This window comes from Procambarus clarkii, unplaced genomic scaffold (genome assembly GCF_040958095.1).
Source record: "Procambarus clarkii isolate CNS0578487 unplaced genomic scaffold, FALCON_Pclarkii_2.0 HiC_scaffold_196, whole genome shotgun sequence".
NCBI lineage: Eukaryota > Metazoa > Arthropoda > Malacostraca > Decapoda > Cambaridae > Procambarus > Procambarus clarkii.
This window is the reverse complement of record NW_027189229.1, coordinates 300,001-322,960: the sequence shown is the minus strand read 5'-3', so window position 1 is coordinate 322,960 and position 22,960 is coordinate 300,001. Positions and strand designations below refer to the sequence as shown.

The window sequence follows — 22,960 nt, the reverse complement described above, 5'->3', positions numbered from 1 at the left end:
TTACGAATTTTATACCCAACATATGCCAAGTACTGAAAGTCGCAGTGAGTCACATTTTGCACAAACTCCCCTCCAGTTTTCAAAATATCCGAAATATCCCAATTTCGAGGCATGAGCCATATTTTGGAGCCAAATTCTGGCTCTCTGCACGTATTCGCAGTTTGAAATTGCAACTTTTTTATACCCAACATATGACAAGTACTGAAAGCGGCGTTTGGTCACATTTGTCCCAATCCCCCCTGCAGTTTTCAAAATATCCCAAATATCCCAATATCGAGTCCTGAGCCATATTTTGGAGCCAAATTCTAGCTCTCTGCTCGTATCCGCAGTTTGAAATTACGACTTTTTTATACCCAACATATGCGAAGTACTGAAAGCGGCGTTTGGTCACATTTGTCCCAATCCCCCCTGCAGTTTTCAAAATATCCCAATATCGAGGCCTGAGCCATATTTTGGAGCCAAATTCTGGCTCTCTGCATGTATTCGCAGTTTGAAATTACAACTTTTTATACCCAACATATGCCAGGTACTGAAAGCTGCGTTTGGTCATATGTGTCCCAAAGTCCCCTGCAGTTTTCAAAATATCCCAAACATCCCAATTTCGAGGCCTGAGCCATATTTTGGAGCCAAATTCCGGCTCTCTGCACGTATTCGCAGTTGGAAGTTGCGACTTTTTTTATACCCAACATATGTCAAGTACTGAAAGCGGCATTTGGTCATATTTGTCGCAAACTCCCCTGCAGTTTTCAAAATATCCCAAACATCCAAATTTCGAGGCCTGAGCAATATTTTGGAGTCAAATTCTGGCTCTCTGCACGTATTCGCAGTTTGAAATTGAGACTTTTTTATATGCAACATATGCGAAGTACTGAAAGCGCCGTTTGGTCACATTTGTCTCAAAACTTCATGCAGTTTTCCAAGTATCCCAAACATACCAATATCGAGGCCTGAGCCATATTTTGGAGCCAAATTCTGGCTCTCTGCACGTATTCGCAGTTTGATATTACGAATTTTATACCCAACATATGCCAAGTACTGGAGTTGGCAGTGAGTCACATTTTGCACAAACTCCCCTCCAGTTTTCAAAATATCCCAAATATCCCAATTTCGAGGCATGAGCCATATTTTGGAGCCAAATTCTTGCTCTCTGCACGTATTCGCAGTTTGATATTACGACTTTTTTACCCAACATATGCCAAGTACTGGACGCGGCAGTGAGTCACATTTTGCACAAACTTCCCTGCAGTTTTCAAAATATCCCAAACATCCCAATTTCGAGGCCTGAGCCATATTTTGGAGCCAAATTCTGGCTCTCTGCACGTATTCGCAGTTTGAAATTGCGACTTTTTTTATACCCAACATATGTCAAGTACTGAAAGCGGCGTTTGGTCATATTTGTCGCAAACTCCCCTGCAGTTTTCAAAATATCCCAAACTTCCCAATTTCGAGGCCTGAGTCATATTTTGGAGCCAAATTCTGGCTCTCTGCACGTATTCGCAGTTTGATATTACGAATTTTTATACCCATCGTATGCCAAGTACTGAAAGCGGCAGTGAGTCACATTTGTTCCAAAACAATCCTGCAGTTTTCAAAATATCTCAAATATCCCAATTTCGAGGTCTGAGCCATATTTTGGAGCCAAATTCTGGCTCTCTGCACGTATTCGCAGTTTGATATAACGAATTTTTATACCCAACATATGCCAAGTCCTGAATGCGGCAGTGAGTCACATTTTGCACAAACTCCCTTGCAGTTTTCGATATAACCCAAATATCCCAATTTCGAGGCCTGAGCCATATTTTGGACCCAAATTCTGGCTCTCTGCACGTATTCCCAGTTTAAAATTACAAATTTTTTATACCCAACATATGCGAAGTATTGAAATCGGCATTTGGTCACATTTGTCCCAAACCTTCCTGCAGTTTTCTAAATGTCCCAAACATCCCAATATCGAGGCCTGAACCATATTTTGGAGCCAATTTCTGGCTCTTTGCATGTATTGACAGTTTTAAATTGCGACTTTTTATACCCAACATATGCAAAGTCCTGAAAACGGCAGTGAGTTACATTTTGCACAAACTCCCCTCTAGTTTTCAAAATATCCCAGATATCCCAATTTCGAGGCAATGAGCCATATTTTAGAGCCAAATTGTGGCTCTCTGCATGTATTCGCAGTTTGAAATTACGACTTTTTTATACCCAACATATGCCAAGTACTGAAAGCGGCGTTTGGTCACATTTGTCCCAAACATCCCTGCAGTTTTCAAAATATCCCAAATATCCCATATTCGAGGCCTGAGCCATATTTTGGAGCCAAATTCTGGCTCTGTGCACGTATTCGCAGTTTGATATTAAGAATTATTATACCCAACATATGCCAAGTACTGGACGCGGCAGTGAGTCACATTTTGCACAAACTCCCCTGCAGTTTTCAAAATTTCCAAAACATCCAAATTTCGAGGCCTGAGCAATATTTTGGAGTCAAATTCTGGCTCTCTGCACGTATTCGCAGTTTGAAATTGAGATTTTTTATACGCAACATATGCGAAGTACTGAAAGCGCCGTTTGGTCACATATGTCTCAAAACTTCATGCAGTTTTCCAAGTATCCCAAACATCCCAATATCGAGGCCTGAGCCATATTTTGGAGCCAAATTCTGGCTCTCTGCACGTATTCGCAGTTTGATATTACGAATTTTATACCCAACATATGCCAAGTACTGAAAGTCGCAGTGAGTCACATTTTGCACAAACTCCCCTCCAGTTTTCAAAATATCCGAAATATCCCAATTTCGAGGCATGAGCCATATTTTGGAGCCAAATTCTGGCTCTCTGCACGTATTCGCAGTTTGAAATTGCAACTTTTTTATACCCAACATATGACAAGTACTGAAAGCGGCGTTTGGTCACATTTGTCCCAATCCCCCCTGCAGTTTTCAAAATATCCCAAATATCCCAATATCGAGTCCTGAGCCATATTTTGGAGCCAAATTCTAGCTCTCTGCACGTATCCGCAGTTTGAAATTACGACTTTTTTATACCCAACATATGCGAAGTACTGAAAGCGGCGTTTGGTCACATTTGTCCCAATCCCCCCTGCAGTTTTCAAAATATCCCAATATCGAGGCCTGAGCCATATTTTGGAGCCAAATTCTGGCTCTCTGCATGTATTCGCAGTTTGAAATTACAACTTTTTATACCCAACATATGCCAGGTACTGAAAGCTGCGTTTGGTCATATGTGTCCCAAAGTCCCCTGCAGTTTTCAAAATATCCCAAACATCCCAATTTCGAGGCCTGAGCCATATTTTGGAGCCAAATTCCGGCTCTCAGCACGTATTCGCAGTTGGAAGTTGCGACTTTTTTTATACCCAACATATGTCAAGTACTGAAAGCGGCATTTGGTCATATTTGTCGCAAACTCCCCTGCAGTTTTCAAAATATCCCAAACATCCAAATTTCGAGGCCTGAGCAATATTTTGGAGTCAAATTCTGGCTCTCTGCACGTATTCGCAGTTTGAAATTGAGACTTTTTTATACGCAACATATGCGAAGTACTGAAAGCGCCGTTTGGTCACATTTGTCTCAAAACTTCATGCAGTTTTCCAAGTATCCCAAACATACCAATATCGAGGCCTGAGCCATATTTTGGAGCCAAATTCTGGCTCTCTGCACGTATTCGCAGTTTGATATTACGAATTTTATACCCAACATATGCCAAGTACTGGAGTTGGCAGTGAGTCACATTTTGCACAAACTCCCCTCCAGTTTTCAAAATATCCCAAATATCCCAATTTCGAGGCATGAGCCATATTTTGGAGCCAAATTCTGGCTCTCTGCACGTATTCGCAGTTTGATATTACGAATTTTTTACCCAACATATGCCAAGTACTGGACGCGGCAGTGAGTCACATTTTGCACAAACTTCCCTGCAGTTTTCAAAATATCCCAAACATCCCAATTTCGAGGCCTGAGCCATATTTTGGAGCCAAATTCTAGCTCTCTGCACGTATTCGCAGTTTGAAATTACGACTTTTTTATACCCAACATATGCGAAGGACTGAAAGCGGCGTTTGGTCACATTTGTCCCAATCCCCCCTGCAGTTTTCAAAATATCCCAAATATCCCAATATCGAGGCCTGAGCCATATTTTGGAGCCAAATTCTGGCTCTCTGCATGTATTCGCAGTTTGAAATTACAACTTTTTATACCCAACATATGCCAAGTACTGAAAGCTGCGTTTGGTCATATGTGTCCCAAAGTCCCCTGCAGTTTTCAAAATATCCCAAACATCCCAATTTCGAGGCCTGAGCCATATTTTGGAGCCAAATTCTGGCTCTCTGCACGTATTCGCAGTTTGAAATTGCGACTTTTTTTATACCCAACATATGTCAAGTACTGAAAGCGGCGTTTGGTCATATTTGTCGCAAACTCCCCTGCAGTTTTCAAAATATCCCAAACTTCCCAATTTCGAGGCCTGAGTCATATTTTGGAGCCAAATTCTGGCTCTCTGCACGTATTCGCAGTTTGATATTACGAATTTTTATACCCATCGTATGCCAAGTACTGAAAGCGGCAGTGAGTCACATTTGTTCCAAAACAATCCTGCAGTTTTCAAAATATCTCAAATATCCCAATTTCGAGGTCTGAGCCATATTTTGGAGCCAAATTCTGGCTCTCTGCATGTATTCGCAGTTTGATATTACGAATTTTTATACCCAACATATGCCAAGTCCTGAATGCGGCAGTGAGTCACATTTTGCACAAACTCCCTTGCAGTTTTCGATATAACCCAAATATCCCAATTTCGAGGCCTGAGCCATATTTTGGACCCAAATTCTGGCTCTCTGCACGTATTCCCAGTTTAAAATTACAAATTTTTTATACCCAACATATGCGAAGTATTGAAATCGGCATTTGGTCACATTTGTCCCAAACCTTTCTGCAGTTTTCAAAATGTCCCAAACATCCCAATATCGAGGCCTGAGCCATATTTTGGAGCCAATTTCTGGCTCTTTGCATGTATTCACAGTTTTAAATTGCGACTTTTTATACCCAACATATGCAAAGTCCTGAAAACGGCAGTGAGTCACATTTTGCACAAACTCCCCTGTAGTTTTCAAAATATCCCAAATATCCTAATTTCGAGGCCCTGAGCCATATTTTAGAGCCAAATTGTGGCTCTCTGCACGTATTCGCAGTTTGAAATTACGACTTTTTTATACCCAACATATGTCAAGTACTGAAAGCGGCGTTTGGTCACATTTGTCCCAAACATCCCTGCAGTTTTCAAAATATCCCAAATATCCCATATTCGAGGCCTGAGCCATATTTTGGAGCCAAATTCTGGCTCTGTGCACGTATTCGCAGTTTGATATTACGAATTATTATACCCAACATATGCCAAGTACTGGACGCGGCAGTGAGTCACATTTTGCACAAATTCCCCTGCAGTTTTCAAAATTTCCAAAACATCCAAATTTTGAGGCCTGAGCAATATTTTGGAGTCAAATTCTGGCTCTCTGCACGTATTCGCAGTTTGAAATTGAGATTTTTTATACGCAACATATGCGAAGTACTGAAAGCGCCGTTTGGTCACATTTGTCTCAAAACTTCATGCAGTTTTCCAAGTATCCCAAACATCCCAATATCGAGGCCTGAGCCATATTTTGGAGCCAAATTCTGGCTCTCTGCACGTATTCGCAGTTTGATATTACGAATTTTATACCCAACATATGCCAAGTACTGAAAGTCGCAGTGAGTCACATTTTGTACAAACTCCCCTCCAGTTTTCAAAATAACCGAAATATCCCAATTTCGAGGCATGAGACATATTTTGGAGCCAAATTCTGGCTCTCTGCACGTATTCGCAGTTTGAAATTGCAACTTTTTTATACCCAACATATGACAAGTACTGAAAGCGGCGTTTGGTCACATTTGTCCCAATCCCCCCTGCAGTTTTCAAAATATCCCAAATATCCCAATATCGAGTCCTGAGCCATATTTTGGAGCCAAATTCTAGCTCTCTGCACGTATCCGCAGTTTGAAATTACGACTTTTTTATACCCAACATATGCGAAGTACTGAAAGCGGCGTTTGGTCACATTTGTCCCAATCCCCCCTGCAGTTTTCAAAATATCCCAATATCGAGGCCTGAGCCATATTTTGGAGCCAAATTCTGGCTCTCTGCATGTATTCGCAGTTTGAAATTACAACTTTTTATACCCAACATATGCCAGGTACTGAAAGCTGTGTTTGGTCATATGTGTCCCAAAGTCCCCTGCAGTTTTCAAAATATCCCAAACATCCCAATTTCGAGGCCTAAGCCATATTTTGGAGCCAAATTCCGGCTCTCTGCACGTATTCGCAGTTGGAAGTTGCGACTTTTTTTATACCCAACATATGTCAAGTACTGAAAGCGGCATTTGGTCATATTTGTCGCAAACTCCCCTGCAGTTTTCAAAATATCCCAAACATCCAAATTTCGAGGCCTGAGCAATATTTTGGAGTCAAATTCTGGCTCTCTGCACGTATTCGCAGTTTGATATTACGAATTTTATACCCAACATCTGCCAAGTACTGGAGTTGGCAGTGAGTCACATTTTGCACAAACTCCCCTCCAGTTTTCAAAATATCCCAAATATCCCAATTTCGAGGCATGAGCCATATTTTGGAGCCAAATTCTGGCTCTCTGCACGTATTCGCAGTTTGATATTACGACTTTTTTACCCAACATATGCCAAGTACTGGACGCGGCAGTGAGTCACATTTTGCACAAACTTCCCTGCAGTTTTCAAAATATCCCAAACATCCCAATTTCAAGGCCTGAGCCATATTTTGGAGCCAAATTCTAGCTCTCTGCACGTATTCGCAGTTTGAAATTACGACTTTTTTATACCCAACATATGCGAAGGACTGAAAGCGGCGTTTGGTCACATTTGTCCCAATCCCCCCTGCAGTTTTCAAAATATCCCAAATATCCCAATATCGAGGCCTGAGCCATATTTTGGAGCCAAATTCTGGCTCTCTGCATGTATTCGCAGTTTGAAATTACAACTTTTTATACCCAACATATGCCAAGTACTGAAAGCTGCGTTTGGTCATATGTGTCCCAAAGTCCCCTGCAGTTTTCAAAATATCCCAAACATCCCAATTTCGAGGCCTGAGCCATATTTTGGAGCCAAATTCTGGCTCTCTGCACGTATTCGCAGTTTGAAATTGCGACTTTTTTTATACCCAACATATGTCAAGTACTGAAAGCGGCGTTTGGTCATATTTGTCGCAAACTCCCCTGCAGTTTTCAAAATATCCCAAACTTCCCAATTTCGAGGCCTGAGTCATATTTTGGAGCCAAATTCTGGGTCTCTGCACGTATTCGCAGTTTGATATTACGAATTTTTATACCCATCGTATGCCAAGTCCTGAATGCGGCAGTGAGTCACATTTTGCACAAACTCCCTTGCAGTTTTCGATATAACCCAAATATCCCAATTTCGAGGCCTGAGCCATATTTTGGACCCAAATTCTGGCTCTCTGCACGTATTCCCAGTTTAAAATTACAAATTTTTTATACCCAACATATGCGAAGTATTGAAATCGGCATTTGGTCACATTTGTCCCAAACCTTCCTGCAGTTTTCAAAATGTCCCAAACATCCCAATATCGAGGCCTGAGCCATATTTTGGAGCCAATTTCTGGCTCTTTGCATGTATTCACAGTTTTAAATTGCGACTTTTTATACCCAACATATGCAAAGTCCTGAAAACGGCAGTGAGTCACATTTTGCACAAACTCCCCTGTAGTTTTCAAAATATCCCAAATATCCTAATTTCGAGGCCCTGAGCCATATTTTAGAGCCAAATTGTGGCTCTCTGCACAACCTGTCCTCTTAAAAAGAACGTCAACTGTTGCCGTTTGACTCTACGGCTGTTTTTGGACGTTATTTTGTCTTAAACTACGTCTATTTTCGCTTCCATGGACTATCTCTTGTTATACAATGAAATACCACACTCTTATTATTCTATAACTCACTGACTATGCTCTGATATATGTTCTTCAAGTAAAAATACATATATTTTTGCCTTAATTTGGCCATAATCCAGAAAATTCCAGCCCATTGATCTTTATATTTAGGAAAACATCTAATAAATTTGGAAATGAATTTTTCGTTCGCCGACAGTTTCCTGTTACTATTTAGTCTTTTATGCTTTAATGTCGCTGGTCATTGTGACTTTCCCAGGATTTATATATGTTTTGTAGTAGCATTTAGTCACACTACAGTAATTTAACTAATGGGAAACCTTTATAGTCGTCGTAAATTAGTAATAATCATTTATCAAATAATAAATTAGCAAACATGTACAACTTCTTATGTTACGACTATTCGGGTAGGCCGTTCTGTTTGTTTACAACCCCAATGTTTCAAAAAACACAATACTTTTAATATATAAGTGACTAAGTATGCTCTAATACATGGTCCTCAATGAAAATTATGTTTTTTTTTGTTAATTTGTCCATAATGAATAAGATTCGTTACTGTTGATCTTTATATTAAGAAAAACATCTAAGAAATTTGGTATTGAATTTTCGTTCAAATAAAGTTTCCAGTTACTATTTCCTAGTTATCCTTAAATGTAGGTGGTCATTATTTTACTGTTATGTATATAGAAATTTAGCATTATGCATTTATAATACAGAACAATTTGGTCGTTCCACTGCCTCATAATTATATAAAATACATTGTGACAAATACTTGATAATTAAAATCAGAGTTTTTTGACAACTATAAAAAATCCTGTTGAAATCATGCCGTTTTGAGTTGTCATACGCTTCTTAGTAAATAATATTGTGTAATGTTTGGCACAATTTATCACTGTATTTACAAACTGTTTAGGTATTAATGTATTCATTTTTTTTAATGTGTAATATGTTACTTAATCATAAACTTCTTTTGCAACATTTATATCAGTTATAAATAATTGTCGCGAAACGGCGTATGAAAAAATAAATTTCCCCAAATGAAATTAGTGTATCGGCGATCGAGCGGCCATATTTAAAAGTGTATACTCTTGTCACTGTTCTGACATTAGTTTTCGATGTACGTATTTCATTTTTGTACCAATGTGTTCGCAATAGAATGTTCTAGAAGAACATAAGTATAAAACGTCACATAAGGATGTGTTCGGCCGGCAACATATATAAAAACTACGTCGATTATACTCGTCGTGTCAATAATACAATTGTTTTACCACGCTGATTCAATGCCATACTGTTTTCTCAAATAAGCTCTTCGGCTATTAAAGAAAACGTAAATTTCATGGCGAACATTTGTAAACTATCCCCAAGTAGATCTGATCGAAATTGGAATTTATACAAATATTTATTCTCGTGTTGCCCGCCACTGTCACCCTTGAGTAACCAGAAACGGATATACAGTAAAAACTAGGCTAACTCATCCTAATCCTTGCACAAACCCTCCAGAATTTCTTTATTGAAGATCAGCAATTATTGCGCAGCTCATATTATACAGTTTAAGAATGAGATTTCCTTGTTCTAAAGGAATGAAAATAACACTGCCTTAATCTCAGTCGATTAAGGCAGTGTCTGGGATGCTCCCGGTGCCCGTGCCTGGTGCTCGTGCACCAGGCACGGCCGATAGTGTACGTTTAATTGTTCTTTTAGTGTAAATAACGGAATAAAATGTAAGACATAGTATGCAGATCTTTTTCCAGATGTCTTTTTTTTTCCTAAAGAAAACTAAGATATTGCGAATTTTGCTTAACAAGTACATTAATTATTAACTTTTTGTCGTTATTATTGTTATAATTAAAAGAATTACATCTTGTTTTTTTTGCTTATGTACAAAACATAGTCTAATAACCACAGTTCGTTGCCCCTAAATCATCACAACATAACCAGTTTACTCATGTCATCGCCCCTAAATCAACAAAAACAACCAGTGTATTATTGTAAATAATTATATCTTATGATTTCTCAGCAATGGTAAGACATTTTTAAGACTCTAACCTTCGTAAGAAGGTATGATGTATACGAACTGATCGACCGGGCTTCACAACAAAAACATGGCCACATGAGTTGGATTATTCCGGTAATATTGAACTACTGTTCATTGTTATTAGTTTAACAATACTGTTATGGAATGTCATAAGAGTTAGGGAATGTCATAAGAGTTAGGGAATGTCATAAAGAGTTAGGGAATGTCATAAGAGTAGTCACAGGGCAACCAAAGATACCCAGCTTCTGGGTACGGGATCTTTGCCCGAAACGCTATGCGTGCTAGTGGCTTTACAATAATAATAATAATTGATTTAGGAAAAATATATACATAGATGCAGAGTTACAGTACAAACATTCTGTTTGATTTATAGATAGAGGTAGTACATACAATACCTAAAGCCACTAGTACGCATAGCGTTTCGGGCAAGATTGTAAAATCATCATTATTCCTATTTTCTCTCTTAACCCCCAGTGTACCATCTCGTATATTAATAAATAAATAACCAGGTTTTTTTATGCGGCTGTGCTGAAAGCCTGACGTAAAATAAATCATTGTGTCGGAGAACAGGAAGCTACAAATTAGGCTTATATTGAGGTTCCCCCCTCCCCCCTTTCCCCCCAATTACAGGTCTGTCTAATTACCACAAGCTACCACAAGCTACACAAGCTTCACAAAGCTTCCTGGCAATACGTTAGTAATGAATAAATATGATATGTTAGGCTGACCTAACCTAATCAAACCTAACCAAATCTAACCTAACCAAATCTAACCTAGCTTAACCAAACCTAACCTAACCGATGCTTGGATCGTCGACTTGATTTGGTGTCACCATTTCTTTATTTTCGTCTAATTTCTTTATAAAGAGATACTTTTTCAGATTAAAATTATGTTTTTTCGTGTTGTACATTCAGTACCAACATTATAATGAGTAAATATATCTTATTTATTCATTACTAACATATTGCCAGGAAGCTATGTGAAGCTTGTGTAGCTTGTGGTAGCTTGTAATTAGACAGACCGCCAATTACTGGTGGAGTAAATCAGCCTAGCCTACTTCTTCCTAGCATAACCTAGCCAACACTAGCCAAGCCTAGTCTACCCTTGCCTAGCCTAGCAAACAGCCCTTGAACCCCCTACTGTTAAGACTCTGCTCTCTGATTGTACCTATGACACCTATTATTAATTTCCTTCTGTATCTTTAGCACCAGTATGTTGTTATATTATGCTGTGCAAATTTGGGACCTGGCCCTCTAGTATCTTACATATATGTATTATTTGATACCATTCTTGTGTCCTGTCCAGAGAGTACATTTTGAGAGCTTTGAGACGGTCTCAATTATTTAGATGTTTTATCATTTATATGTTTGCTGTTTATGGTCTCTTTATTTCCTCTAATTCAGAGATTTCTCCTGTTCAGAAAGGGGGAGTCAGTACCGAGCAATACTCAAGATGGGACAGCACCAGTTATTTGAATAGTATTAGCATTACTGTGGGTGGGGTCTTTGAATTTTAACATTCTCATAAACCATTCCATTATTTTTCTGGCCGCCTCTATATTTGCTCGGTTATGTTCACAAAGTGTGAGGTCGTCAGACGTCGTAATTCTCAGATCTCTTGCATGTTTTTTCCTTCTTAGAGTAGGTCTGATCGTCCTGTGTTCCTTGTTTCATTTAATTTCCTCGTTTCTACCATACTTCAGCACCTGTAACTTATCACTGTTAAAATCATGTTATTTCTGTTTTTTCAATGTCTCCTACAGTGCCAATTTTCTTGTGTCTTCTGTATCATCTTTAGAGTTTCATTGTTCAAATGTGTTATAAAATACATGCACCACCATCTTAGTGGTGCATATATGCATTCTACCTTGCATTTATATGCAAGGTAGAAAAATATGCATGAAAAATATATATGAAAAATATGCATTTTTGTTTTTTTATAATTAATCTAAACTGATGCTATTGTATATCTGTTAATAATTTATTTTTGTTTTTTTTAGGTAAAATTTAAATCAGACAACATTATCAATTGCAACATTACAACATTGTCAACAATTCTATCTGAGAGAACATTACAGCAATGGCTTCCAGTAATTCAAGTAAGTTACATTATAATTGTGATTTGTTTATAATATATACTTTAAATTTTATTTTTGTATGTTATTAATTTTATTTGGGTGTAAGTTCATATTATCATTAGATATAGAGTATAAAATCTTAATTTTGTTTTGTCAATTTTGTCTGTTAAAATTGCATATCTATTTCAAACTTTATTAATACCACAAAATGTTAGTTAAGTTGAATATTAATTTAATGTTATTGGAAGATCAAAAAACTTAGTAAAATAAGTATTTGAGTCCCAATTCAATTATTTGCAGTTCACAAATATGCAATTTTGATTTACATTGAAAATTCCAGATTATTCTTCTCTTATTTAAACATTAAATTTGGTTTACTTGTGTAATTAATAAAATCTGGTGCTGTACAGGTTCTCAATAATACAATCACAATTCTCCGCTCAGTCTTCTGTAGCACTGTACTGCTTTGTGGTCTTTCATTATGCTGCTACTGTGTTTTTTGTACCACTGTATTACATTTTAAACATTTTACTCTTTTTTTTATGATTGCCCAGATTATCTTTATTTACAGGCCAGAAGAAACCTTTCCAGCGGTGTTGTCCCATCTGCAGTAATGTCATTAGTGTTCGTCGACATTTCTGCAACTGTGGACACAGCTTTATAGATGAAAAGCGTAAGGGTGATGTAGAGCGGGAGGATAAATATAAGGAAATGGGTCGAAGAGCTGCTAAGCATCAAAACCTTTGCAGATCATTTAAAGCCATGAAAAAATCTGTAAGTATTTCATGCATTCTGTTATTTCTTCAATTAGAATTGTATCATATTGTATTAATATCCATTCTGTTAGGTTTTAAATTTTCCCACAAATAAACAGATTTTAAGCCATTTGATAATTAATTAGTATTAACATTTTCAATTTTGGTGTATACTGTACTTATTGATGTTAATAATAAAGTAATGTGCATTATATAAGTATTTTTGTGTTATTTTATATTTTTTTAATTTCCATTAGTTATGTAATTATACTTTAATGATATAACTATCAGTAGGTCTCTTAAACTAGGTAAGAAAAGTACATCTTAAGCTACTTCGGTACTTCTGCACTTTTGCAGATGTACCCAATGCTGTATGAGGGAGGGATGCTGTCTGTTTCAGAAGCTTATGGTTATCCCATCTTATATTCTGTAATCATAAAGTTAATCTCTTTTTTTTTTATAATTGAAGCCATATCTCTTGAACACTGTGTTCAAATTAACACTAAAAATATTTGTTATATTTGTAACTATTTTGTTGTATTGCAGGTCTCTAAGCTACAAGGTGGTGGTTATCAAGTTGCTGTCATCTATTTTAAGGTCTTGAGGTTATCTTGAGATGATTTCGGGGCTTTAGTGTCCCCGCGGCCCGATCTTCGACCAGGCCTCCACCCCCCAGGAAGCAGCCCGTGACAGCTGACTAACACCCAGGTACCTATTTACTGCTAGGTAACAAGGGCATTCAGGGTGAAAGAAACTTTGCCCATTTGTTTCTGCCTCGTGCGGGAATCGAACCCGCGCCACAGAATTACGAGTCCTGCACGCTATCCACCAGGCTACGAGGCCCACGAGGTCGGCAATAGAAATACCACAAAGGGCATGCTACCAGGAAGTGGTCTGTCAAGCAAAAATGTTAATAATCTCACCGAATTGTTTTATCTTGGTAATTATTATTATTATTATTTTGCATAAGCTAACATTGAAAATCATAAAACCTGCATGTTCCTTTGTGTTGGCAATAATGAAAAGCATTTACATAGTACAGTAGTTTAGTTCATATATTATGCATCCCATATCCATGTTGTTAGCGGTAGTGGAAATGGTTGCAGAGGCACATAATTAATTGGCTCCGGGATTGAACCAAGCAATTCATTTTAGCTAAGCAAGTTTCAATCTTGATGACCTAATTACATAATTCCATGCACATCACCACATTGACAAGGGGCTCGAGACCGACCATGAGTACAGATTTTAAATTAAGCAACTGACATGTGTGGAGAGCTAGTGTCACAATTGATATGTTTATCTTGCACACTGCCTCCATCCAGTGGACAGCGGTGGATAGGTTACAATCACTTAGTTACTACATACAGTTAGCAAACTGGTGATATTTGACCAAGATTTCTGGCAGCAGATCATTTTGAATGAAATATTTCCTCATGTCTTGAACATTTGTTATAGAATTATCCGAATTCACATATCTTTTTTCACTCCATCACATAGTGGAGGAGGGTGTGCAAATAATTTTGACACACTTTACTTTGCATCAGGTCTATATCATCAGATAATGAGACTTCCTTTACATATGGGTACCAAAATTCCCATAATGACATAGTTAATCATTGCTGCCAAATTTCACATTTCAGTGTTTCTTTCAATTAAAGTTTTTTGGAGGACATATTTTGTAATGATGATACCATATTAAATTTACGCATGTTTCTTAATTTTCAGCATACATGCAGGACAATGGATCAAGTGTCAACAAGATACCAACAAATAATATAGATGCCCAAGAAGATATCAACATCAGTGAGGCAAAAGAAAAGAATGGGGAGCAAGAGCTTAAGTTAAAGAAAATGAAGAAAAAACGAAGACTGTCCGAAGATTCAACTATTAAAGGTAATAAAAACTCATTCTTCGTTTTTTAAATTCAAAGCAAAACTTGTATATATTTTAGACAAGTTTTTAGGTTCCACAATTACATTACTGATTTGTTGCATAAAGTAGTTGTATTTTATACAGCTGATGAGTCACAATAATGTTGCTGAAGAATGTTGTCCTAACCACACACAAAAAGATGAAAATACAAAGACGTTTCGGTCCGTTCTGAACCACTATTAATTCAATTGTTAGTTGTATTATACTTGACTGCTGATATAATTTATTTCATGTATTCCAGTTCACAGTAATATTAAAATTAACATCAGAGCCTGACGGCTCAGTGGACAGTGCTCTGGGTTTGTAATCCTAAGGGTCAAGGTTCTATTTTTATTAGATGCTGAAACAAATGGGCAGTTTCTTTTGCCCTGATGCACCTATTCACCTAACAGTAAATAGGTACTTGGGAGTTAGACAGCTGATATGAGCTGCTTACTGGGAATGTGAGTGTTAAAATTAGGATTAAGGACTTGCCCAAAAAGCTATGCATGCTAGTGTCTGTTCAAGAATGTAAGAAATCTTTTATATATATATATACATACACATATATATATGTCGTACCTAGTAGCCAGAACTCACTTCTTGCCCTACTATGCAATCCCCGATTTGCCTAATAGGCCGATTGATTTACTTTATTTTCAATAAATTGTTTCCAATTAGTTTATTTGAATTATTATTATTATATTATATTAGGAACATAAATTATTGACTTAGTTGTGTGAGTATAGGTTACGTTTAGATAGGTTAGGTAAGGTTGGTTAGGTTCGGTCATATATCTACGTTAGTTTTAACTCAAATTTCAAAAAATTAACTTATAAATAATGAAATGGAATGATTTATCATTTCATAAGAAAAAAATGAGAAAAATACATAAATTCAGGAAAACTTGGATTATTAGGCAAATCGGGCCTTGCATAGTAGGCCGAGTATGACGTTCTGGCTACTAGGTACAACATACATATATATATATATATATATATATATATATATATATATATATATATATATATATATGTCGTACCTAGTAGCCAGAACGCACTTCTCAGCCTACTATGCAAGGCCCGATTTGCCTGATAAGCCAAGTTTTCATGAATTAATGTTTTTTCGACTACCTAACCTACCTAACCTAACCTAACCTAACCTAACTTTTTCGGCTACATAACCCAACCTAGCCTATAAAGATAGGTTAGGTTAGGTTAGGTAGGGTTGGTTAGGTTCGGTCATATATCTAAGTTAATTTTACCTCCAATAAAACAAAATTGGCCTCATACATAATGAAATGGGTAGCTTTATCATTTTATAAGAAAAAAATTAGAGAAAATATATTATTTCAGGATAACTTGGCTTATTAGGCAAATCGGGCCTTGCATAGTAGGCTGAGAAGTGCGTTCTGGCTATTAGGTACGACATATATATATATATATATATATATGTCGTACCTAGTAGCCAGAACTCACTTCTCAGCCTACTATTCAAGGCCCGATTTGCCTAATAAGCCAAGTTTTCCTGAATTAATATATTTACTATAATTTTTTTCTTATGAAATGATAAAGCAACCCTTTTCTCTATGTATGAGGTCAATTTTTTATTATTGGAGTTAAAATTAACGTAGATATATGACCGAACCTAACCAACCCTACCTAACCTAACCTAACCTATATTTATAGGTAAGGTTAGGTTAGGTAGCCGAAAAAAGCTAGGTTAGGTTAGGTTAGGTAGGTTAGGTAGACGAAAAAACATTAATTCATGAAAACTTGGCTTATTAGGCAAATCGGGCCTTGAATAGTAGGCTGAGAAGCGCGTTCTGGCTATTAGGTACGACATATATATATATATATATATATATATATATATATATATATATATATATATATATATATATGTCGTACCTAGTAGCCAGAACTCACTTTTTGGCCTACTATGCAAGGCCCGATTTGCCTAATAAGCCAATTTTTCCTGAATTAATATATTTTTTCTAATTTTTTTCTTACGAAATGATAAAGCTAACCCATTTCATTATGTATGAGGTCAATTTTTTTTTATTGGAGTTAAAATTAACGTAGATATATGACCGAACCTAACCAACCCTACCTAACCTAACCTATCTTTATAGGTTAAGTTTGGTTAGGTAGCCGAAAAAGTTAGGTTAGGTTAGGTTAGGTAGGTTAGGTAGTCGAAAAACAATTAATTCATGAAAACTTGGCTTTTTAGGCAAATCGGGCCTTGCATAGTAGGCTGAGAAGTGCGTTCTGGCTACTAGGTACAACATATAAATATATATATATAAATATATATATATTTCATTTATTTATTTATTTATATACAAGAAGGTACATTGGGTTTGTGAGAATACATAGCATAGTATTTACAATTTTGTAAAGCCACTAGTATGCGCAGCGTTTCAGGCAGGTCATTTATCTAATAGATAATTTTAATTAGGTAAATTCTAGCAGAATTAATAAAATAACAAATACATTGCAAGAAAAAAAATGAGATGAGAGAGAATAGTAGGTATATTAAAGCCCATTGGTATATTAAAGCTCTGATTGATTACACTGACAGCTTGATTGGTAATTTAAACAAGATTAATAGACACCATACAGCAGATTGACAGCACATATAAGAAGACAGCAATGATAACAATGGTAAAGATTTTTCAATATTTTGACATTACACTTGTCAATGATACAGGTCTATAATTGAGTGGGTCTTCTCTGCTGTCACTTTTGTAGATTTGAAGTATTGTGTTTGTGTGTGTAGCATGTGCATTAATTCAAGTAGAGAGGCTTTGTGTGTTATCTGTAGCTGCAGCTGTAGAGAAACACAATTTTTGTTTAATGAGGATATATATTTTATTCAGGTTTTCCTTATTTTCAGTTCACATTCAGGAAAATCAAAAGAGGAAGATCAGGGAAGCGAAAGACAAGAATGTAGAGCAAGAGGATAAGTCCTTGAAAAAAATGAAGAAACACCGACTTTCTCAAGATACAACTGTGACAGGTAATCAAAACTCATTCTTCGATTTCTAAGCAAAACTTGTACTCACCTAGTTGTGTTTGCAGGGGTTGAGGATTGGCTCTATGGTCCTGTGTTTCAATTGTCAATCAACTGGTGTATATATTCTTGGGCCATTCCTCCAGTTTGTCCAGTTTTAGTTATAAATTTTAAAGATTTAAAAATTGTAAAGTAATATAAACTTAATGGTAATTTAAGTAATGAAAACTTATTGGAACTTAAAGTAAAAATGAACTAGAATAATTAATAACAATGGATGACCAATAAAAGTCAAAAAGCAATTATGAAATCTATAAAATTAATAGCTTACTTACTATAATATAACAAGTACACTATAGTTTAATATTAAAGTTACACTAAAACACTAAAACAAAATGTGGTAGATTAAATTGAGATACACTGAGGTACACTGGATGATAAAGTTTATACTAGAGGACACAGGCAAAGCCAGTGTACTATGGAACAAGGAAGTAAAAAAAGAAAAAAAGAGACAATAATAAAGAAGACCCATTTTTTTTTTTTAAGTTAAAACCTTTTGGAAGGAAAGGCAGAGCTAAAGTACACATTGGTAGTTAAATGAGGTTATAATTTGAACTCTGGTTATTCAGCAGCTATCCCACAGTCATTCAGGAGATTTGAGGTGAGCTTCAGTTGTTATAAAATAGGTTTTTCCAGTGTCAGTCCCCCTAGCTATAATTGTATTGTCTCCCACAAAACAATGTTTAATTACAGGGGAATTTTTCCAGAAACTCCGCAGTTTAAATAAGAGATTTTGTCTGAACCTGGTCAGACATTTATTCACATAAACATTTGATTTACTAGAGACTGCAGATTTGAAAAGGTCTGACTTGCGGAAGCAGCTATCTAGTTTAACTCAAATTCTCCTGTTATTTATACCCTCCTGTTGATTTGATACCCACTCTATAAGCTGATTTGATGTCACTAGTTTTGATTGAATATTTTGATCATATCTTGGATATTTTGATCTTTGGGGAATATATTTCAATATTTGGATCATACCTTGGATCATTTGGTCTTGGGGGAAAGACCATCATGCATTCATTCATTAATTCATGATGGTCTTGGGAGAAGTTTGTGAATGAATGAATGGAGGTTTTGGGGAGGCTTCAAGTGTGCTTTTTGGACCTGGCGAGTCTTTGGTTCCTGTCCCATCTCAAGAATATCTGATCATATATTCAAAGCTCTTTTTGTTATTTGGCAGTCTACCAGCTGTCAACTATTTGTTGTGATGTGTTTTGTTAATATATATTTTGTTTAGAATATACTGTATGGAAACCAGGGATACAAATATTGTATAGCTACAAATATAAAAAAAAATAATTTAAATATAAAGTACTTGTTATATATTCTCAAATAATTATTATATAAGTGTGCCAATGAATTGATGTGTGCTGTATTTGCAGAGCATCAAATCATGTAGATGGTAGGGCAAGTACCTTGAGGTGCTTCCGGGGCTTAGCGTCCCCGCGGCTCGGTCGTCGACCAGGCCTCCTGGTTGCTGGACTGATCAATCAGGCTGTTGGATGCGGCTGCTCGCAGCCTGATGTATGAGTCACAGCCTGGTTGATCAGGTATCCTTTGGAGGTGCTTATCCAGTTCTCTTGAACACTCTGAGGGGTTTGCCAGTTATGCCCCTTATGTGTAGCGGAAGCGTGTTGAACAGTCTCAGGCCTCTGATGTTGATAGAGTTCTCTCTCAGAGTACCTGTTGCACTTCTGCTTTTCAATGGGGGTATTCTGCACATCCTGCCATGTCTTCTGGTCTCATGTGATGTTATTTCTGTGTGCAGGTTTGGGACCAGCCCCTCTAATATTTTCCACGTGTAAATTATTATGTATCTCTCCCGCCTGTGCTCAAGGGAGTACAGATTTAGGCTCTTTAGTCGGTCCCAGTAATTTAGATGTGTTACTTTTTTTTACTGAGTAATAATTTTTACTGATGGTTTACTGAGTGGATTCTAGCAGTAAAGGTTTTCTGCACGCTCTTCAGGTCAGCAATTTCTCCAGCTTTGAAAGGGGCTGTCATTGTGCAGCAGTACTCCACTCTAGAGAGCACAAGCATTTTGAAAAGTATCATCATCGGTATAGGATCTCTAGTGTGAAAAGTTCTTGTTATCCAACCTGTCATTTTTCTTGCAGTTGTGACGGCTACTTTATTATGTTCTTTAAAGGTAAAGTCTTCAGACATGAGTACACCCTGATCCTTGACATTGCCTTTTCGTTCTATGTTATGATTTGCTCGAGTTTTTTACGTGGTTGCCGTTTTTATATTTTCATTTTGTCCATAGCGCATGAGCTGGAACTAATCTTCGTTAAACACCATATTATTTTCTGTAGCCCATAGAAAGACCTGATCTACATCTGATTGGAGGTTTGCTGTGTCCTCTATGTTGCCTACTCTCATGAAGATCCTAGTGTCATCTGCAAAGGATGATACAGTGCTATAGGTTGTGTTCTTGTCTATGTCCGATATGAGGATGAGAAAAAGTACTGGAGCAAACACAGTACCCTGGGGGACTGAGCTCTTCACGGTTGATGGGCTGGATTTTATTTTGTTGACTATTACACATTGTGTTCTGTTAGTCAGGAAATTGTAGATCCATCTACCTATTTTTCCGGTAATTCCTTTTGAACGCATTTTATGTGCAATAACACCATGGTCATTTATCAAAAGCTTTTGCGAAATCTTTGTAAATTACATCAGCATTTTGTTTGTCTTCCATAGCATCTAATGCCATATCATAGTGGTCCAGCAACTGAGACAGGCAAGAGCGCCCTGTTCTGAAACCATGTTGTCCGGGGTTATGCAGATGCTGTGATTCCATGTATTTTGTGATCTTACTTCTTAGCACTCTCTCAAAATTTTTTATGATGTGCGATGTTAGTGCTATCGGTCTAATTTTTTGCCTCTGCCTTATTTCCTCCTTTATGAAGTGGTGCTATCTCTGCTGTTTTTAGTATATCAGGGATAACGCCAGTATCTAGGCTTTGTCTCCACATAATGTGGAGGGCCTGTGATAGTGGTTTTTTACAGTTCTTGATGAATATGGAGTTCCAAGAATCCGGGCCTGGTGCAGAGTGCATAGGCATACTGTTTATGGCTTCTTCAAAATCCAGTGGGGATAGGGTGACGTCTGATATATGATTTGATGTTGGTATCATATCCATGAAAAACTCATTTTGGTTAGAAATCTTTAGTGCGTTTAATGGCTCGCAGAAAACAGTCGTATTGCTTCCTCAGTAGCTCGCTCATTTCTTTGTTGTCATCGGTGAAAGTTCCATCTCCCTTTCGCAGGGGCCCGATACTAGATGTGGTTTTTGATCTTGATTTTGCATAGGAGAAAAAATATTTCGGATTCCTCTTTATTTCACTGATGGCCTTTTGCTCTCTTTGCCTCTCCCGGGTTTTGTATGATTCTTGTAGCTTGAGTTCAATTGTTTCTATTTCTCTACATAACCTTCTTCGCCGTTCTTGAGATAGGGTGCGACTCAAGTTGTTCCGCGATTCGCTTTCTTTGCCTATATAGGGAACGACGTTCTCGTTCCAATCTGCATCTCTTCCTCTTTTTTCTTAGGGGTATGCGGTTTAAACATATTTTTAGTGCTACTGAGCTTATTTTTTCCAGGCACTGGTTCAGATATGCATTTTCTAGCTGTTCTTCCCAGTTTATTTCTGTGCAGACCTTGTTTATTTGCTCCCAGTTTATCTGTTTATTATTGAAGTTGAATTTGCTGAAATCTCCTCCACCGGGAATCTGGACTGGTTTTGAAGGTCTATTCCCCATGGTTGTCATAACTTCAATTAAGTTGTGATCTGAGTAACAGGTATTTGTAATCATTATGTTCCTGATCAATTCATCATTATTAGTGAAAATTTTGGTCCAGCGTGTTCTTTATAGTTGGTTTTTTTATTTGCTGGTTTAAGGCAAACCTGTCGCACATCTGTAGCAGGTCATTTGCATGTGCCTGTTCATTTAGGCTACTTCCTGGTATTCTTTCTGATATTACTGTATTAGCCAGGTGCTTCCATTTCAGGTGCCGTAGGTTGAAGTCCCCAAGCAGGATGATGTTCGGAGCTGGATTTGTGAGGTTTTCCAAGCAGTGTTCTATTTTCATTAGTTGGTGTTTAAACTGCTGAGGGTTTGCCTCTGGTGACTTATATACAAAGACAATAAGTACATTTAGGATCTCTATTTTGATTATCAGCACTTCCACCATATCATTTGAGGTGTTTAGCAGCTCAGTACAGATGAGTGTGTCTTTGATGTAGAGGCTGACCCCACCCTGAAGCCGGTGTTTCCTATCACATTTGAAAAGATTGTACTCTGAGATCCATATTTCACCATCATGGTAGTCCGGCATTCCGGCAATATTTCTTATAGTCGCTGGGAGGACGTTGAACAACCGCGGACCTCTGATGTTTATACAGTGCTCTGATTGTGCCTATGGCACCTCTACACTATTTGGAAGAATACACACACACTGGGTACTGGGGTGGGCCTACCTCCAAATGGCCCCTTGGTAAAAGTAAACCAATTTTAACTCAAATAATCTATGCTAGGATTCTTGGAAACCATTGTGGCACCACAATTGCCCTTCTTGGTCTCTGTCTACCGATTGTTGTAATGCCTGGTGGCCTCTGTCTACAGACTACTATGGTTCCAAATTTCTGTGATTTTGGTGTTTTGTTTTTTGCAAGAAATAAATATTTATTATATATGTTATGTTTTCCACATTTTCAGCACATCAGTGTCTACTTACTGCTGAAGCAAGTACCTTCATCAGGGTTCCCAAAGATCATATCTTAGAAGGGTCGAAGACGTCCATTATTTTGAAGCCATCAAATAGAAAAGAAGAAAGAAATAATTTGAAGATAGTCAAGAAGGAAGATGTATCTGTTGGAAGAGGGCAAGTCATGATGGTTCAGAAGAAAATAACGCACAATTTGTCTGATAGCAGATAATAAACTATTTTTTGATAATGTAATTGAGTCAGAGGTGACTCCCATCAATCTTACTTCCTTTACAAAACAATATAATTTCTATGAAAAAATTCCTAAGTATTTATGTAACATATATGATATATTTTTTTAATAAAATCAATAAACTTGTGTTTAAAGTCAGTAGTCCATATATTAATTTATCA

General features: G+C 37.2%; 1 protein-coding gene across 2 annotated transcripts; it reads left to right on the top strand.

Annotated features, from left to right (window-relative positions):
* The first annotated feature begins 9,859 nt into the window (after nt 1–9,859).
* Nucleotides 9,860–22,937, top strand: LOC138349835 (glutamic acid-rich protein-like). 2 transcript variants are annotated; one of them, XM_069320587.1, is made up of 7 exons: nt 9,860–10,106; nt 12,013–12,111; nt 12,662–12,864; nt 13,392–13,553; nt 14,574–14,741; nt 17,658–17,780; nt 22,558–22,937. In XM_069320587.1, exons 5-7 carry the CDS (start codon nt 14,579–14,581, stop codon nt 22,776–22,778), a joined length of 507 nt encoding a protein of 168 aa, XP_069176688.1. In that variant the 5' UTR covers nt 9,860–10,106; nt 12,013–12,111; nt 12,662–12,864; nt 13,392–13,553; nt 14,574–14,578; the 3' UTR covers nt 22,779–22,937. The 2 variants fall into 2 exon arrangements, with proteins under 2 accessions (XP_069176688.1, XP_069176687.1); XM_069320586.1 differs by lacking the exons at nt 9,860–10,106; nt 12,013–12,111; nt 12,662–12,864; nt 13,392–13,553 and adding an exon at nt 13,561–13,785.
* Nucleotides 22,938–22,960: the final 23 nt, after the last annotated feature.

Coding starts and splice junctions, on each gene's coding strand:
- LOC138349835 (XM_069320586.1), top strand. CDS start 13,722: ATGCTACCAGGAAGTGGTCTGTCAAGCAAAAATGTTAATAATCTCACC. Junction 13,786..14,573: donor CACCGAATTGTTTTATCTTG/GTAATTATTATT, acceptor CTTAATTTTCAG/CATACATGCAGGACAATGGA. Junction 14,742..17,657: donor CGAAGATTCAACTATTAAAG/GTAATAAAAACT, acceptor CCTTATTTTCAG/TTCACATTCAGGAAAATCAA.